The sequence below is a fragment of the Pristiophorus japonicus genome, chromosome 14 (assembly GCF_044704955.1).
Source record: "Pristiophorus japonicus isolate sPriJap1 chromosome 14, sPriJap1.hap1, whole genome shotgun sequence".
Taxonomy (NCBI): Eukaryota; Metazoa; Chordata; class Chondrichthyes; family Pristiophoridae; genus Pristiophorus; species Pristiophorus japonicus.
The window spans coordinates 99,620,359-99,639,298 of record NC_091990.1 but is presented as its reverse complement, the minus strand read 5'-3'; the positions used below and the strand labels follow the sequence as shown (position 1 = coordinate 99,639,298).

Genomic DNA, 18,940 nt, shown 5'->3' with positions numbered 1-18,940 from the left:
ATGAGACCAATGCGGGACCTACAGTTTCTGTCACAGGTGGGGCAGATGGTGGTTGGAGGGACGGGTGGATGGAGTGCCTTCTACCATTGATAATGGAGTTGTTGACAAACTATAGCAATTAATCTCTATCAATTAGTTTACAACCTGTCCAGACATGACCTGAATAATACTGATGTTTTATTACAGGTGGGGACGAACGTTTGCACAAGTTCTGTGACCTTGCTGGATTGTACAATGTAACACTTCCACCTTGTTTCATTATCATTTTTGTATTTTGGTGATTTATTGCAGGGATTCTCTGATACTGAATACAGGGAACGACGGAAACAAATTGTACAAATTGCATTAAACTATAAACAGTAAGTTTATTGTGCACTCTAAGGCCGAGATTTTTCAGGGGCTCAGCGGGCACGTTCGGTGGTGGGTCGGGTAGGAAATGTTTTTTTCTGACAGCGAGTCAGGACTTCACTGTCAAGCCGTCACCACACTACTTTCCCAGATGTCAGGTCTGTCAGAGCTGAACAGACCCGACACACAGCGGCGGGGGGAGGCAAGTTAGGTCATTATGACTTTGTTAAGAGCCTATTAAAAAGAATTTTGAGCTGAAATTACCATTTTACCAGGTTGTCCATGGGGTACACACTGCTAGGGGATCATGTCATGTAAGGATGTCGGGAGTTGTGCGACCATGAATTCATTTCTTTACTTGACAGCTACAATTGTGCTATAAAAGCTCCCATTTTACAGCTGTTCGCTTTCCTAGATCAAACGATTTTGCTTACTGCATTTGGAAGACAAATTGAACTATATGCAGCTTGCAAGTGTTTGGAGCAAACTCTCTATCCATTGTCACCTCATTGCAACAACCTCTCTTACCAGTGACAGATCGCTTCTGTCATCTCAAGTTCACCTGCCATCTATTACATTAGCATTGATGCCCTTTAAACTATCTCACCTTGGTCCTCAGAATCCCACCATGATCAGCCCCAACACCAGCAGCACCAGGCACACCAGCAGTACCAACAACAACACCAACCTTTTCCACAATCACCTGATGCTGCACAGGACACAGCGCATCAGCACCCGACCACATTGCTGCCCGGGAGGCCAGGGATGGCCTTACCATGGCCAGATTTACTTCACTTAACATTGCACATCCTGGCTGCCACATGATGTGCCAGGTTGGCACCACGCACACCAGCACCAGAAAACATCCCTACATTGCTCAAGCCATTCCTTTCACACTCATGACCATTTTAGGGGGTACCGTTATGTCTCACCATTCACTACAACTCACTAAGGCACTTCCAAAGGTGTACACAAATCTGTCCAAGAACACAAAGTGTTGAAAATAAAGATTTCAATGTTTGACAGCACATTCACAAGAAGCTTTACATGAACATTGGCTAAAAGACCCAAGTGCCTACCCTTGTGTGTTGTTAGTTGATTTGATTGGACAAGGATGAAGGTAAGTGTGAGGGGTGGCTAGTGAGAAGGGAAGTGATAATATAGATAGACAGGGATGGGTGGAAGTGCAAGGTGAGTTGGTGTGAGTAAGGATGTGCAGGAGTAGGGTAAGGAAGGCAGAGTGATGGGGATGTGATGAGTGGCCCAGCAGGATGAGGTTGAGTGCGGCTTTGCAGTGACATTCCGTGATCTACTGAGATCATTTTGCGCCACTGCACCCTGGTCCTCCTGACGACACCCCTACTTGTGCCCTCCTGTGCAATGTGCAACTAGGCTGAGTTAGTGTCCTAGAGAGGTCCTAGAGAGGTCTCTTCCGCCTATTGGAAGAGAAGAGAACCTCCCTGCATGCTGTGACTCGGAGGGAATGATGGGAGAGCCTGGGTGCAGCCCTGCACCTTTGTGCAGTGTTTGTCAGTGTTTGCAGCACCTCAATGTCATCAGACACGCTTCCTCCATTGGCCAGGAAACGCGTTGGACGGGCTCAACAAGCCCAATCAGGGGAAATCATTTCACAGAGTGGGCTGGAGCCAGCAGCAAGGTTGGGACCCGCCACCAACCCCGGCTACACCGGACCCGCTCCTAATGTAATTAGAATATGTACCGTCTCTTTCACTGATTTCCTTGTTTACTGTAGTGATGTAAAACCATGAGTATTAACTGCTCTTGTCTCCACAGGGGTGAGTCAATCCCCAGAGTAGAATACACCCCAGAGGAAATTGCGACTTGGTTAGTTTACTTCGTTATTATTTTCTACTGAGACTCCATAGAGATAAAATTCTTCCTGTCAGTGAAAGAAATGGGTGTGAATATAAAATGGATAGTCATAAGAAATATCAAGGTCAATAAAAGCCATTTGGCCTAATTAAGCTCATTGCTCTTGTTCCCCATCTCTCCTGTTCTGCTATTCAGCCTTATTTCGAATGTCACTGATATTTCCCCTCTACTACCCGTCCTGGCAGATTGTTCCACATTGATTGCTTGGGTTAAATAATCTACAGGAGGAATTTCACCCCCTCTGTACCTAATCTTGTCCATATATGAAACCTGGAAGAACTTGCTAGTAAGAAGGCAATTCTATCAGTATGCATGTGTATCACTGACGCGTTCCAACGCCACTCCCTTTCCGTTGAACTCTGCAGGCCATTTGATGGCCTCCACTGGGCCACCAGGGCTGTGTGGTATCATGGCCACAGGCCGGCACCCAAACAGAATGCGGGGTTGCACGATCGCGGCCCGGAACTCGCGACATCGCTGGAGCACAGGCCGACCAGTGAGTCGGCCGAAGAAAAAAAATGGTGCTATGCAACGCAGCACACCTCCCCTCCCCTTTAACTTCCGACCCGCAAGGCTCATAGGGGCTAGGAAATTTCCACCGTGAGGCGGAAAATGGTTCTGCGCACAGCGATGATGTCATTGCCGGTTGTGCAGCAGCCCAGTGCGCTACTAACATGGCGCGGTGCTACCGTGTTCGCACCCCCGCTAACTCCCACGCAATTTCACGGGAGCCGGTTGGGACCCCCTCCCCCCTCGCCTCCCCATGCCCCGGGCAAAACAGTTTCGCACCAAATTAGCATCCCCCAGAGGCACTAACGGGAGGTACAGTTTAGGGCAATTTCAGCCCCGTAGTTTCTAACCTATATAGACACTGTTCAATAAATTGAACTGTGATCGCAGATTAAGAACTACAGAAAAGCAGCTTTGTCATTGGGCCACTGGTCAAATGCACCTCCTCATTTGGTAATGAGCCATAAATGTCAGGAAAATTCCAGGTACAATCATGGGTCTGTTCTTTGTTAGCTGATCTCAGCCAGCCCAGTGGTGATTGTGCTAAATTGACCTCAGCACAAACTCAAGGAAGCAGCCTTATGGCATTTCTACATTCTGCTGATGGCTAATTAGGTCTCCTGCTGTCAATGGGACTTTAGTGCACAGCTGGTAACCACCAGAGACCCAGTTGTATTGGAGACCCCCCATCAGCCGGTCCAGGCAGCGGGCGGTCGAGGGAGTGGTTCAGCCTGACTGCCTGCCTCTCTTCCGTGCTTACATCCGGGCCAGGGTGTCCCGAGAGATGGAGCACGCGGTGTCCACCGGTACGCACGCGGCCTTCTGCGAGAGGTGGGCGGCGGAGGGACTGGAATGCATTATCACCCCCGGCAACCAAATTTTAATTTGATTTTATATGCTTTAAAGTTTAATTTGTTTTAATTGCCAGTTTTAGTGTCCCCCTCCCCTTTTATAGGGGGCACTTGTAAATTTATGCTTTTAGTGCCCCCCCAAAAAAAACAAAAACAAAAACAAACACAAAAAAAAAGGGCACTTGTTTGAAAGTGTTTGGAGTGTCCCCCAAATCAGGGGGCACTTGAGTTAATGTTTATTTTCTCCAATCAAAAGAGTTGTATTGGAGACCCACATTTATCACCTTTGGCCATTGGTCACCTTTGATTGTTGAGTTTTTTAAATGGGTATGCAGTGGTATTATGCAGGGAAAGTCTTGCTTGACCAAGCTCACTGAATTTTTTGAAGAGGTAACAGAGAGAGTAAACAAAGGTAATGCAGTAGATGTAATTTATCTAGATTTTTTAAAAGGCCTTGATAGACTGATGAACAAGGTCAGAAAATGCAAAGTTAGGGGACAAGTAGCAGAATGGATCGCTAGTTGGTTGCAAGACAGAAAGCAGAGAGTAAGGGTAAAGGGTAGCTAGTCACAGTGGCAGTAGGTGGGTAGTGGTGTTCCACAAGGATCAGTGCTGGGACCATTGTTGTTCACAATTTATATTAACGATTTAGACTTTGGAATTAAAAACACAATTTCTAAATTTGCAGATGATACCCAACTAGGGGATAGTTAATACTGAGGAGGACTGCAACAAATTACAGGGGAACATTAATAAACTTGAAGAATGGCATATAATTAGCAAATGAAATTCAACACAAGATAAATGTGAGGTATTAAATTTCGGTTAGAAAAATGGGGAGGTCACATATTACTTGGAAAATACAAATCTAAGTGGGGTAGAAGAGCAAAGAGAGCTCAGAGTACAAATACACAAATCACTGACAGTAGTGGTACAGGTCAACAAAGCCATTAAAAAAAAACAAGCACTTGAGTTTATTTCTGGAGGGTTTGAAATGAAAAGTAGAGAAATTATGTTAAACTTGTATTGAACCTTGGTTAGACCACACATGGAGTACTGTGTACAATTCTTGTCACCATATTATGAAAAGGATATAGAGGCACTGGAGAGGGTGCAAAAAGATTTACAAGGATGATACCAAGAATGTGAGTGTATACCTATCAAGAGAGGATAAACAGGCTGGGTCTCTTTTCTCTTGAAAAAAGAAGACTGAGGGGTGATCTAATAGAGGTCTTTAAAATTACAAAAGGTTTTGATAGAGTAGATATGTAGAGAATGTTTCCACTTGTGGGGAAGAGCATAACTGAGGCCAGCAATATAAGATAGTCACCAAGAAATCCAATAGGGAATTCAGAAGAAACTTATTTACCCAAAGAGTGGTAAGAATGTGGAACTTGATACCACAGGGAGTGGTTGAAGTGAATAGTATAGATGCATTTAAGGGAAGGCTAGATAAGCATATGAGGTAGAAGAGAATAGAGGGTTAAGCTGATAGAGTTAGATGAAGAAAGACAGGAGGAGGCTCGAGTGAGCATAAATGCCAGCATAGACTGGTTGGGCCAAATGGTCTGTTTCTGTGCTGTATATCCTATGTAATCCTATGCAAAATGCAACATGATCTCATTGAAACATACAAAATTTTTACAGGGCTTGACAGGTTATATGCAGGGAAGATGTTTCCTCTGGTTGAGGAGTGTAGAACCAAGGGTCACAGTCTCAGAATAAGGGGTTGGCCATTTAGGACTGAGATGAGGAGAGACTTCTTCAATCAGAGGGTGGTGACTCTTTGGAATTCTCTATCCCAGAGGGCTGTGGAGGCTCAGTCTTTGAGTATATTCAAGACAAGATCGATCGATTTTTGGATATTAAAGGAATCGAGGGATATGGGGATAGTGCAGGAAAGTGGGGTTGAGGTAGTAGATCAGCCATGATCTCATTGACTATGGAGCCGGCTCCAAGGGGCCGAATGGCCTACTTCTGCTTCTAATTCTTATGTTCTTACAACAGGGGAGAGCAGCACACTGGTGTCACGAGTCTTCATAATCAGTGCTGCACTTCTGGAACCACATACTATATTTAACGTTATCCTTATTGCATCAGTAGCTTAGGAAGAAAGAGCAGATCACCGTTGTAGCAAAAGACCTTGGAATCGTCTAGTGCTGGCTGAGTTAACCGCATGCGTTGTTGACCTTTTTGGTGTGTTCTTGTCCAACAGGAGAGAAGTATACACAAACCTGAAGACTCTGTATCCAACACATGCTTGTATGGAACACCTGGAGGCCTTCAAACTGCTGGAGAAACGATGCTGTTACAACAAAGACAACATCCCACAACTTGAGGATGTCTCCTGCTTCTTGAAAGGTTGGTGCTAAATGAAATGTTAATATCTGATCTAAGAGACTTAATATTTGAAACATTTTGATTACATAAACAACTTGCATTCATATAACAGTTTGTAAGACGTCCCAAGGCATTTCACAGGAGCGTTATAAAACAAAACTTGACACCGAGCCAAAGAAGGAGACATTGTGATAGGTTACATTTGGTCAAAGAAGTATGTTTTAAGCTGAGTTTTTAAGGATGTGGAGAGGTGAAGAGGTTTGGGAAGGGAATTGCAAAGAAGAGCTTAGGGTCTAGATGGCTGAAGGCTCCAATTTTGGAGCCAATTTTGGGGCTAAAGAAGTTGGGATTATGATTCATAAATTCTTCAGCTAATAAACTGAAGTTCAGTGCTTGAATCTGTAGGCATCATCGAGACTTGTGACATAATAGGACATATCGGATCAATTCAACCTTACTCTTTTAAATTATATTGTAATAGCATTGATTTCAGTTTTTTGCTGTAGACATACACAGCTACTAGTCTCAGACTAAAAATGAAACAAATTCCATGTAATAAATGCAACGTTGTCAGACTGGAGTTCTACTGCTCACTGCACCTTGCTGCAGGTCACACTGAGGTCAGCCACCTAGGAGCTGTCCACATACATGCTTGGATGTAGGTACAGACATCTGCCCTCAGGCTGTATAGTGTTAGAAGCCAATGACAAGGATTGTCAGTTTTCTCGTAACTTAAAAAGAATCCAAACAAAGTTTAAAAAGTTACACTTTCACACCAATGCACGCCAGAATCACATGCCAGTGTAACAGCACCTTTAACAATCTCAGCCAAGGTGATGTTAGGCTGTGAAGGATCATCTGTCAAGTTTTCCACTCCTGATTGCTCTTGGTATGTAGAGATCCAGTTCCATATGGATCAGTGAACTGCACCTAAGCTATCAGGAGAGCTGCCTTAAAATTATTGGGGAAAAATGTGTTCATGCTCAAAAACAGGGATGCGGAAGGGGGTTGGGGGGGGGGGGGAATGGAGGCTGCAAGGAATGTTCCATGCACCTGAATGGATAGGCCCAGTGCGCACCTAATATTGGGTCTCCAGCCTCATTACCATCGAACCAGCGAATTGCAGACACGTAACGGGCATTCCAGGCAGATCACCAGAGAAGAAGCCTCGATGATTGGGACGCTGCAACACTGGCAGTGGCCCTCAGTTAAGTCCTTCAAGAGACCCAAGAGAGGGGACGCACAGGAGAGAAGGCCGGGTGGGGGGTGGGGGGGTGACTGGGAGGTAGTGATCAGGACTGGGGGAAACCAGGAGGGTTGTGACCGGGGAGGGGGAGGGGCAAGAGATCGGGAGGGAGGGTACCGATGGCAGCAATCATGGCTGTGATCGATGTGGTGGAGGGTGAATGGTGGCCATCTGTGGTGGTTTGAATGTGGGGCTGGGAGGAACACTCGTGATACTCCCAACACCACATCGTGGAAAGTATTTCTTAACAAATTTCCCTTTTTAGTGGCAGCCTGCAGTGGCCTTTATAACCCCCGTTAGGCCACATATATATATGTTTTCCTCAATGCAGCCGGTGCTGTCATTTGCTGCTTCAGAGTAAATCTATATTGCAGAGTGGGTCCATTGTTTGCATATGCAAAGTGTCTAATACCTGATTCAGCTGAGGGTCCTGATCGCCGATTTTTCTGCCTGTACCATAATTAGCGTGAGTTCCTGCACTCCATATTGGAGGCTTGTGGGCCCATTTAGCACCGGAAAAATGGACGTGCACCATCAAATGTCTAGGCCTCTATATCCTGTAATAATTTTCATCTATAAACTCATAAAATCAAAAGTTTCATGTTTATATAACCAAAGAAAAGATTGCTGCTAATTTTATGACATGTTGTGATTTGGCATAACATGTGTTTGATTCCGTTCCAGAACACTCGGGGTTTGTGCTGTGGCCTGTTGCCGGGTTACTTTCGGCCCGGGACTTTCTGGCGAGCCTCTCCTTTCGGGTTTTCCAGTGTACTCAATACGTAAGGCATGCCTCCTCGCCAATGCACACTCCTGAACCGTAAGTTGACATTTAAAATAAACACAGCTTGCAAGTTCTGGAAATGAATACTAAAAATTTGTAATGAAACAAGAAAGTGCTGGAAATGCACAGCAGGTCTTTCAGCACCTGAGGATTTAGCCAGATACCCTGTCCGTTTTCTTCATGATTCTGGCAGACCTGCTGTGAATTTCCAGCATTTTACATTTTTATTTCTGGTTATGAATGTCTGATGCCATTATTGCGCAAGATGGACTGACCTGTGACTGTTGCTTCATGCACAATGCACAATACATATAAAAAATCTCATGCTACCAATGGCCTCAGTACCCATGGGCTAGGGAATGGAGAAATCAGCCAGATCCTAATCTCTATCCAATGATCTTCACAAAAAGGTCAACAAGTGGGTATTGAGTGAGGGGAGGATAGGCCTCAGCTGGGATGTTTGCCATGGCAGACGCGGGGGCCGGAATTTTCTCCGGGGAGGCTAGTTGGGGTTGGGTTCCAGGTGGGCGGGAAACCCGGGTTTACCGCATGCTCTGACGTATTTACAGTCAGGGCCTAATTTGAATGTGAGGCCCTGGTTTCCCACCCACAGCCAGCTAGCTTGAGAGGCTGGCTGGCTGTAGGCAGGTAGGCCTTAGTTGCGAGGGGTCTGTCCAGGGGAGGGATCGCGGGAGGGGAATTCGGGGAACAGCGGGGATGGGAGCATCGGAAATCGGGAGGGGGCCAGGAATCAGCTGGGGGCGGGGGCAGAGATCGGCGGGGGGTGGCGGGGGGTCAGGAGTAAGCGGGGTGGGGGGGTTTGGGAATCGGGAGGAGGGTTGGGGATTGGCGGAGCTCGGCAATTGGGAGGGGGAGAGAGGATCGGCGGGCGGTTTGCAGGATCGGCAGGGAATTGGGGATCAGCAGTTGATGGATGATGGTCAGGAATCGTGGTGGAATTACGCGGGGGGGGGGGTGATTTCCCAGGGATCGGGGGGGTTGGTGGGGTGCCGGAGCATTGGCGGTGGGGCCGGAGGATCAGGGCTGCTCTCATCATTGGCTGTGGTGAGGACAGGGGGCGCCGGAGGCCTGGGATTATGGGGGGAGGTCTGGAAATGCAATTGGAGGCCTGGCACAGGAATCTCTGATCGAGAGGGATGGGTATGCTTGGGACCCTGGATCCAGGAGGTAGGAATAAAGCCACTTACCTCTTGGATGCAGCAGATACCCGCCTCAGTTTAACTGCCAGGATTCACGAATTGTGTGAAACCTGTTCCCAGGCAGTTAAACACAAAATGGAAGTAAAAATAGAGGCTTCTAGCCTCATTACAATATTTAAATTGGCACACTGCCCCCTAGGAGCGGGTTGGTCAACCTTCGCCCATCCTGCCACCGGTAAAACCGGAAGTGGGCGGGATGGAGGCAGGATCAGGTCAGGAATCCCATTTTTAACAATTTAACTACACCCACACTCCAAACCCAGCCGTTTTTTGATGGGAAAGTTCAGGCCGGGGTCAGTTTGACTTTGGCCGATAGTGTAAAGCATGTGATAGCGGGTTGATACCAATGGAAACCAATATCGTTTAACGAGTGGCCACGCTAATATCGCACAGTCGTCTAAAGTCAAAGTGATGCCCTCACTGTCTAAGCTCACTCATGAAGAATTGCCATTTGAATGAGGTACCAGAGGCAACTGGCAACATGGAACCCACATCGTGCCCAGCATGTCACATCTTCAGAAAAGATGGGAAGAAACGTGGGGGAAAAAATGTCATCTCCAGTTCACCAGAAATAAATAACTGAATGATATGTCATGCAGGGGAACTATTTAATTCCTGCTTTAGGAATTTTGCAGGGGGTGGAGTGTACAAGTAAGGGTGAGGTGTGTCTTTTCATGGTAGATTTAAATTTGTAATTCTAGCTCTTCACTCCATATGCTTTCTAACTGCAGTCAGTATACTTTAGTAGGCCAGGTTTCCCTGCAAACCTTTAACCCCCTCAAATAGCAACCCTCCTCATGGTCAAGACTTTCCTTTGGTTTACAGTTGGCCACAGTGGATATGTGTACACAACAAACGTTCTCATATAAACAGTTTAACAATATTTAACTAGCAGACATTATGATTGGTGCTTCATGACAAGTACTAGTAAATAATCTGATAGGATTAATATCAATTTGTGAGAAGGCTCATTATCAACGAGTACAAGGAACATTAGCAGCCCATTGTCTTTAAGACAGGCAAGATCTGAATGTAGCTGCATAGACCCCAACAAGCTCAGACAAGTACTGACAAGTACTGAATGTTGAGGCATAAGGGAGCATCAGGGAAGTTGAGGGCAAGTGTGCTGATTAAAACTCCAAACCCTCCAAAAATGTTCAGACTTTCCTACAAGTCTCCCACTTTTCCGTTATGGTGTCCTGGCTGCTGTCTTGTACAGACAGATACTTTTTTTCTCGTATTTTTGTTTCAGCTACTTCTGGCTATTCAGCAATCGGATTAGCCCATTGCAATCATGTGTTGTGCATGGGGCTGACAACCCAGTTGTTCAAATGTGTTGGAGGCTGAGGTGCATTGAGGTGCACTGTGACCACTCATCGGAATTTATTGAAAACTCACAATGCCGAAGAGGAGCAAAATAGTAAATCCCCTTGTAACCAAAGGTTTAGGGGCAGAAATTGACCCCTGCCCTGTTTGGGGCGGATAATTCAAATTGTGTGATGAATTAACGCCCGAATCGATGGGGCAGGGAATAGAGGGAAATTGCCCTCTTTTCTTTAAAAAAAATCATCGGGGTGGTTTTTGGGGGTCAGAGGGGCGGAAGTGAATTGGGAGGGTAGTGGAAGGCGGGCAGTGTCATCAGCACCGCGCTGAGCACGTCAGCGCAACATGGACGTACCACGTCATGCTGGCATGTATCAACGTCCTTCCCCTTCACTTAAAGGGAAGGAGCGTTGCAAGGTCGACTTCAAAACCACTGGCCCACCAGGGAGAGTTTCAACCGGGCCACTGGTAACCAAGAGGGGGTGCCGGCCTGTCTGTTGGCGGCTAGGCCGAACCCATGGCCACAATTGTCGGGTCGACTGCAGAGTTGGCCGACAATTAAAATAAAGTGCCGGCCGCGACGGTGCGCCCTCCCCTTTAAGGGCGGATGCGCCGCTCAGCCATTGGCAGCTTTCTGCCGGGGTAAGCTGTCATGGGCACCGACCGGTGAGGGGCAATTCCCCTCGCGGGATGGAAAAGGGTCACCGCCGGACGGTAAGGGGTCGGCAAGTGCCTGACAATGGGGCGGTAATAGGCCTTAAGGAAGGGGGCAATTTCGGACCCTTACTCTTTGAAACTGAATCAAAGTAACTTTCAGTGGCACTGTAACCCTTGTCAGTTTGGATCTTAGCATTTTATAACTTCTGAGTCCATTACCCCCACCCCCACCAGCCCCCCACCACAGATGGTGTTGACTATGTCCCAGTGAATGACTTGCATTAAAGAAGCCCTGGGAACATAAAATACTGGGATTTATGAGAAATTTGTAGGAAGCGTGTCAGGAACCTCTGGAATCATGAGACCCAAAGCTGTGGAAACTTTAAATTAAAAGTTTCTGGAAACTTGAGATTCTGATTTAGTAGACCTTCAACTGGTAAATCCCCCCAATCTTCCACTCCTTTCATATCATCTAAATCTAAATAACCCGTTCCCATTCATAAGGAGTAGGATGAGGCACATCCAAAGCCAAAGATTCAGTTTGAACCTTGAGCAGAGGCACATGCTGCTCCTGTGTCGGGGGAGATATGTGGTTAATAGAGTGAAGTGGCCATTGATGGGCGTGCCTGTCAGTGTAAATATGCAAGGTGTCCTGACTGAAAGGATCTTGAATAGGTCTTAGGCTGCCCCAGGTATGGAGCTACCATGGCTCAAAATTGTACCAACTCAGGATAGGACAGGACATTGCGAGATGGTGAATGATGGGAAAGTCCTGTATGAAGCTATCTCATAGGTGATAAAGGTCTATTGATGATTACCTCAGACTCCTGGATGAGTAAGGAATCAATAGACTTTTCACAATTTAGTATCCCAAAAGGAATAAAATGTGAGAAGAATATTGACAGGCAGGGACCAAGGCAGTTAGTGTTTGGTAATGCCAAGTGGAAGGACACTTACTGTCAGTAATGCTCCTAAAGGAGGCTCGATCTGTGGAGACTTGTTCAATTCAAGATGCAGGAAAACAACTTCTTTGGAGGCCTGACTGAGGAAATCCATGACAGTTTTAGTATTGCCTCAGAGCAGAATGATGTGAGAGTAGGTGAGTGGAGCTCTGTAGCGTGCCTGGTACTGATCAGTACCACAGAGGTGTAGGAGTTTGGTAATGGCTGGATGAGGCAGGGTACACAGGGGAGAATGTCACAGCAATAAACAAAGCTGACTTCAGTGGGATGAAAGTTGGTGCAGCTTGAAATCGGGATTGGGAGTTGACAGAAGCATTGTGGTATCAGTAGGCATGGAAAAAGAGTGGATCAGCTAGAATCATCTGGACAAGTAAGGCTAGTGAACTGGGGCAGTGAGAAAGATAGAAGATCCCTTTTGCAACACCAATTTGACAAACAGCACAAGAACGTTGGAGGAGCTGAGGGGAGTTGGTGAGTTATTGACCCCATAGGGTCATTTATCAGCACTGATATGTGCTGTAGAGACTGATAAGGACACATCACTAAACTAGGTAAGGCAATAAGCTGTCGAAGTAGACACACAGTCTAAGGCAGAAAATCTATGCATTCCATGTTTGTTTTGCATTTTTTAGGTTTATCATGCATGTCTCTTTGAAGGTCAGGGAGTGGAAGAGCCTAAGGGCATAGTGAAAAGCCAAGGCAGGACCGACAACTATTAACATTGTGTTCTGAAGCAGGCATTTGATAGGCATCGTACCTGCCCATTACTGATAATTGAGTTTGACACTCTTCGGACTGCTGAATTCCTTTGACAGGGATTGATGCCGGTATTCTGTCAGTTTGAATGACTGTTAATTTTAAGGCTTCTTGAGCTTACTTCATGATTTTGTTTTGTCTGTTTTCCTCTTCTATTATAAAAAGAATAGGATAGTTTGATGAAGACCTAAATAAGAAAATATATTGTACCTAACATGATAACCAGATCCAGAAGCTGAGGTAATTCAAACAATATCAGGTCGTGAAGGACGCAATAGCGGGCATGGGGAGAAATTAACTGATGACTCCTGTCTTTTATAGAGCTTAGGAATTGTCAATCACGTATCAACAGTGAGGTTTCTGACATAGTAATTTGCATGTTAAGCATGTGACTCCCCAGGACCAATAGGACGAGAGACAATGGGGCTGAATAAGACCCTTGGCCGCCTGAAAGCAGCGGTCATGGATCGGTGCAGACTGGCCGCCGAGGCTCCGTGGATGGGCCGCCATTTAAAAAATTGCCCTTCCTCAGGTTTGTAGTGGGGTATGGGACCCACCGACCCCTTACCGACAGGTGGCGACCCCTTACCGAAATTGCCCCTCGGGAAATTGCCCCTTTCCTGGAATTGCCCTGCAGGAGCGGCGCCGCCACCGGTCAGTGCCTACATTCTCTGTGGCTTGGCAGCGGGGCTGCCCTTGAAGAGGAGATATCGCTGCCGCTGACGACCTTTTTTTTGTCTGCCGACTGCCAGGTCGGGCCGACAATTATGGCCGTGGATTCGGCTAGGCTGCCAATAGGCAGCCTGGCAACCCCTCTTTCAGCTGAAACCCTCCCTGGTGGCCCAGCGTTTGCCACTAAAGTGGCTGTAGTGTTTTCAGCGGCAGTCCTCTTTAACTGAAGGGGAAGGACGTTGCGACGGGTCAGCGTGGCGATGATGACTGGTCAGGGCGGCGGGCCCACTGCAAGGGCACTTCCGCCCCGCGGCCGACTGGAACACCACAAAAAAAATTCAAAGATGTGTATTTCTCTGGTATCTCCACACCAGCCCATGGAAGGTACGCCCCGTTTGGGGCGGGGCTGAATTTCGGCCCCAAACTCTTTTGGTTTCTGGAGAAGAAGGTATCTCAGTACAAGATGACAGAATTGCCCTGAAACCCAGGAAAAATCTTCCTATTAGCTTACCAATCCTGGTTCTAAGCTGGCAACATTCATCCTACTGAACCCTTTTAAGCAGTTGTAGGGTATATCTTGTGGTACTTGCATATTGTTAACACTAGATGGGCCCCTGATAAGAGAGAGCACATTGCAACACTTTTCTTGTATTTCTTTCGATTTTCTTTGATATAATATTCTAAAGGATCTTGGAAATAAAAGCAGTTGGTTATTACCACATCGTTGCAAGTGTTTATTCAGACATAGCTTAATTGAGGTAACTTATAGTGCTTATTGATCTTTCTCTTAGGCAGTCCCTTGGAGTCGAGGATGACTTGCTTCCACACTAAAATTAGTTCTTAGGTGACTGATGAGTCCAATGCGGGATCTACAGTTTCTGTCACAGGTGGGGCAGACAGTGGTTGGAGGGACGGGTGGGTGGGGGTGCTTGGGTTGCCGTACGCTCCTTCCGCTGTTTGTGCTTGGCTTCCGCGTGCTGCCGGTGAAGAGACTCGAGGTGTTCAGCGCATTCCTGGATGCTTCTCCTCCATTTTGAGCGGTCTTGGGCCAGGGATTCCCAGGTGTCGGTGGAGATGTTGCACTTTTTCAAGGAGGCTTTGAAGGTGCCCTTGAAGCATTTCCTCTGCCCACCTGGGGCTCGCTTGCCGTGTTGAAGCTCTGAGTAGAGCGCTTGTTTTGGGAGTCTAGTATCAGGCATACGGACATTATTGATAGGAAAACATTGGACATAGTAATCTGAAAAGGGAGAGATATGGAGAGAATTCCAGTTTTCTGACATCCCTCCACTCCTTCTCTCCCAAGGTCACTCATTCTTTAATGGGCTACAGTTCCATAGCCTCTGGTCACCCTCCAGTAACTCACCCAAGTGCCCATTATTCATGTGTAAGCCTTGATGCTATGTCCATAGTCTAATTGACAGCAGTGGACATCACAGCCAACATTTGCCCTTACTTGATACCACAGGGGTACTTTCATCAGGGTGACTAATGAGGCTAATTGTAGCACCTCAACTGGCATCCTGGCTGGGATCTGCTAACTCAACACAGACCAGGAAATGAACTAGCGATCTTCCATTGGTTAATGTTATTCCCCATTAGACCATCAGGGGAGTTGTCTTATTATATTGTATATTAATCAACAGATTGTGGGTATCAGTCACAGTGGACCCATACCAACAATAACAATTAAGATTTACCTCCCCTTAATTATTCAAATAAGTAAAAGGGCTTCTTGATGCCACATTGGATAATGTATTGTCTGGTCCCAGTCCCAGGCTTGACCCTTAGACAGTGCTGAGTTAGCTGATCTTAGCCAGTCAATAGTGAGGCCACTGCAACTGGCCTTGACAGCTCTGTACAAGATAGGGTTGAAAAGGATCAGACATGGTTTCCACTACTGATTGTTATCCTGGAGCTCCTACTGGAAGTGTGTATGTTAGGTGTGTGCAAGTTGGGCTCACCTGTGGTACCTCCAAGGGCCAATGTTGAGGCCCTGAAATTACAAGGGAACCACTTTGTGGCACAAGTATAACAGAGCAGACCCTCAACACCCCTCACCCACCCCCCAACCCCCTCCATACCACCACCCTCCCCTCCAGTCTGATAGCTGCAGACTTTATCCCAAATTATAAAGATGGGGTCATTTGTATTGCCAGGGCAAGTGCATCCTGCCTGCAAGGGTACTTCTGTGATGCCAGCCAGCAATATCAACAATATGTTGGAGCAGCATCATGCAGAGAGGAAGCTAGTGAACGTCCAAATAAACTCTTTATATCTTCTGCTCCCAATGGAACAAGCAGGCCTTGTGAGGAAGATAATCCATCCCCTTTGGGATTTAGGACCCTTGGTTTGAGGCCTCCTAAGGCCCTCAGTCGGACTCATGCCAGCTCTCAGCTGGAGAGAGTCCATTGATGTCTTTTAGGGATGGCATTCCCTGGGTAGAACATAAGAACATAAGAAATAGGAGCAGGAGTAGGTCATCTAGCCCCTCGAGCCTGCTCCACCATTCAATAAGATTATGGCTGATCTGATTTTTGCCTCAGCTCCACTTCCCTGCCCACTCCCTATAACCTTTGACTCCCTTATCTTTCAAAAATCTGTCTTATCTCCAACTGGAAACTCTCCCAGACACACCCTCCTGACTTAGTAAGAGAAGGCAGAAGATCTATCCACAGATCCTCCCAGCTGGAATTTAAAGAGCCAGTGCAAACAGGGTGGGATCCTGGATTCTATCCCAAATTCCTGGCTCCCCCAGGTGGAAATCATCCATCGTGCCTACTTAAAGCCCAGGAATTTCAGGGATTCACTTTCTGGGCTCACATGCGAAGAATGGTCTGTTGACCAAGGGAGTGAAGGGCATGTAATGACATCGGTACTAACTTCCACCAGAACCCAGTGCTGCCAGAGGAATTTGGAGGAAAAAACTAAGTAAAAATATTGTCGTGAAGAATTGTTCTTTCAAGAATGTATTGATCAAGATGGAGGTGTAATAACAGAATTGGATGACATTAATCTTCTTACTGTTCAAATTTAGGGATTGCTGCCATGAGCTGCTGGGACATGTGCCCATACTGGCTGACAAGACATTTGCACAGTTTTCTCAGGTAGTTCCAGATTCCTCTATTGTGAATATTTATCATGTACAGCAGAATGAGGAGAATTCAATGGGTTCTTGTTCTTAGAACAGAGAAGGTTAAGGGGAGATTTAACAGAGATGTTCAAAATAATGGAGGGTTTTGATAGAGTAAATAAGGAGAAACTGTTTCCACTGGCAAAAGGGTTGGTAACCATAGGGCACAGATTTAAGATCATTGGCAAAAAAAACAGAGGCGGCGTGAGGAGAATTTTTTTTACGCATTTAATTGTTATGATCTGGAATGCACTGCCTGAAAGGGTGTTGGAAGCAGATTCAATAATAACTTTCAAAAAGAAATTGGATAAATATTTGAAGGGGAAAAAGATTGCAGCACTGTAGGGAAAGGGCAGGGCAATGGGACTAATTGGATAGTTCTTTCAAAGATCTGGCACAGGCATGATGGGCCGAATGGCCTCCTCTGTGATGTATCAATCTACGATGATCTGTGTGATTTTGATCTTATATTGTCTTGGGGTGTTGTGGTATAAGAACATAAAAACATAAGAAATAGGAACAGGAGTAGGCCATACAACCCCTCGAGCCTGCTCCGCCTTTCAATAAGATCATGGCTGATCTTATCTGTCCTGCAAAATAAATGGGACGGATTCCATAACACTGGTAGCGCCAGCACTTTGCTGAATTGTTTCCAGGTAGAAGCTGATCTTTGATCTAAAAAGGGAAGACATACCTTTACCTGTGTGTTATGATATATGTATCCTATTCACTCGACATAAGAATATAATTGCAATTAGTTATAGAATTCAGAACTGGTACAGAAGCCATTCTTTACAACTGAGATGTTGACAATTATCCAACCCAATTGTTTAAGAATTAGTTTCACAGTGCTGTGGAATGTGCTGCCAGGTTCCAATTCTGGAACTACTTGGCCACCAATCATCTTAAAGTCCTCTCCCTGCCCCCTCCACCATCATCTTTAACAAGTGTGAGGAGCTATTGGATTTCCTTACTATTATTCAGCTGCCTTCTTTGCTTCTCCCTTTCCCATGACCGTAAGCCAATGGGATGATGAGGCCACAGTTCGAGTACTGGATGTAGTTTGCATGCTCCATTATAGATAGGACCTTAAAACTATAGAGTGTGGAAGGTGTAGATTCACCAGATTGATGCCAGGGATGAGAATGTACTTGTTATGAGGAGAGACCTGAGATACTGGGAATATTTCCACTGGAGCAGAGAAGGCTAAGGTGAGATTTAATAAAGGTTTTTAAAATTATGAAAAGTTTTAATAGGATGAATGGAAAAACATTAATTCCTCTGGTTGGGGAGTCAATGATGAAGGGTCATTAATTTCAACGTGAGAGTGAGGAACAGACTGTTGCATTTTTTAAAGGAAAAGGAGATAAAGATGTGAAGCAGAGGAAGATACAGGGCTATTGGAAGATTGCAGGGCAGTGGAATTAGTTTTGGATTTTGGTAGAGATTGCCAGGATTTTGACCCAGTAACAATGAAGGAATGGCAAAAAAAATTTCCAACTCGGGATGGTGTGTGACTTGAAAGGGAACTTGGAGGTGGTGGTGTTCCCATGCGCCTGCTGCTCTTGTCCTTCTAGGTGGTGGAGGTTACTGGTTTTGCACTGGGAAAGAGATGAGTGGACGGGTAGAGATTCTAAATATGGGAGAAAAAAGACCTAAATAATGAAGAAGAAAAGCACCAATTAGTGAACAGTGCCTATATTGCCAGTTAAGTTACTTTGCCTGTGATTACTGTACCGTCTAACTCTTTCTGTCACCTCAGAACATTGGCCTCGCCTCCCTCGGAGCCACTGAAGAAGAAATTGAAAAGCTTTCCACTGTGAGTTTACCGTATTCACACCTGCATGCAATTCATGTTGATTGTTAAATTATTTTCTCAAATAAGCAATATAAAGAGAACACCCCCAAGATGACATCATTACGCCCTCACACTGCACGGAGCAGGGCTGGGTAATTGTTCTTTGGAACCTGTCTGTTGCAGCTATACTGGTTTACCGTGGAGTTTGGACTGTGCAAGCAAAATGGAGAAATTAGAGCATATGGAGCTGGGCTGCTGTCATCCTACGGTGAGCTAATTGTAAGTAATACTGTAATAATGTGCTCGCTTTTAAAAATAAATTCTCAACAATCATTTTTCTCCGTGTTACTCTTTTTCCTCAATTTAGAGTTTAAAGAGTATTTTTAAGAGTGACACTTTAATTTTCTGGTTTTCTCCCCCATTTTCCCCTCACTCACGTTAGGGAATGAC

The 18,940-nt window shown here is 45.9% G+C and overlaps 1 protein-coding gene across 1 annotated transcript in view; it reads left to right on the top strand.

Moving 5' to 3' along the window:
* Positions 1-18,940, top strand: part of th (tyrosine hydroxylase) — a 65,304-nt gene that overhangs the window by 41,979 nt on the left and 4,385 nt on the right. The window contains exons 5-11 of the mRNA XM_070898572.1: positions 292-359; positions 2,143-2,193; positions 5,818-5,963; positions 7,873-8,008; positions 16,597-16,666; positions 18,455-18,511; positions 18,674-18,769. Of these exons, the coding sequence (XP_070754673.1) occupies positions 292-359; positions 2,143-2,193; positions 5,818-5,963; positions 7,873-8,008; positions 16,597-16,666; positions 18,455-18,511; positions 18,674-18,769 (624 nt within the window). The remainder of the gene's footprint in view (positions 1-291; positions 360-2,142; positions 2,194-5,817; positions 5,964-7,872; positions 8,009-16,596; positions 16,667-18,454; positions 18,512-18,673; positions 18,770-18,940) is intronic.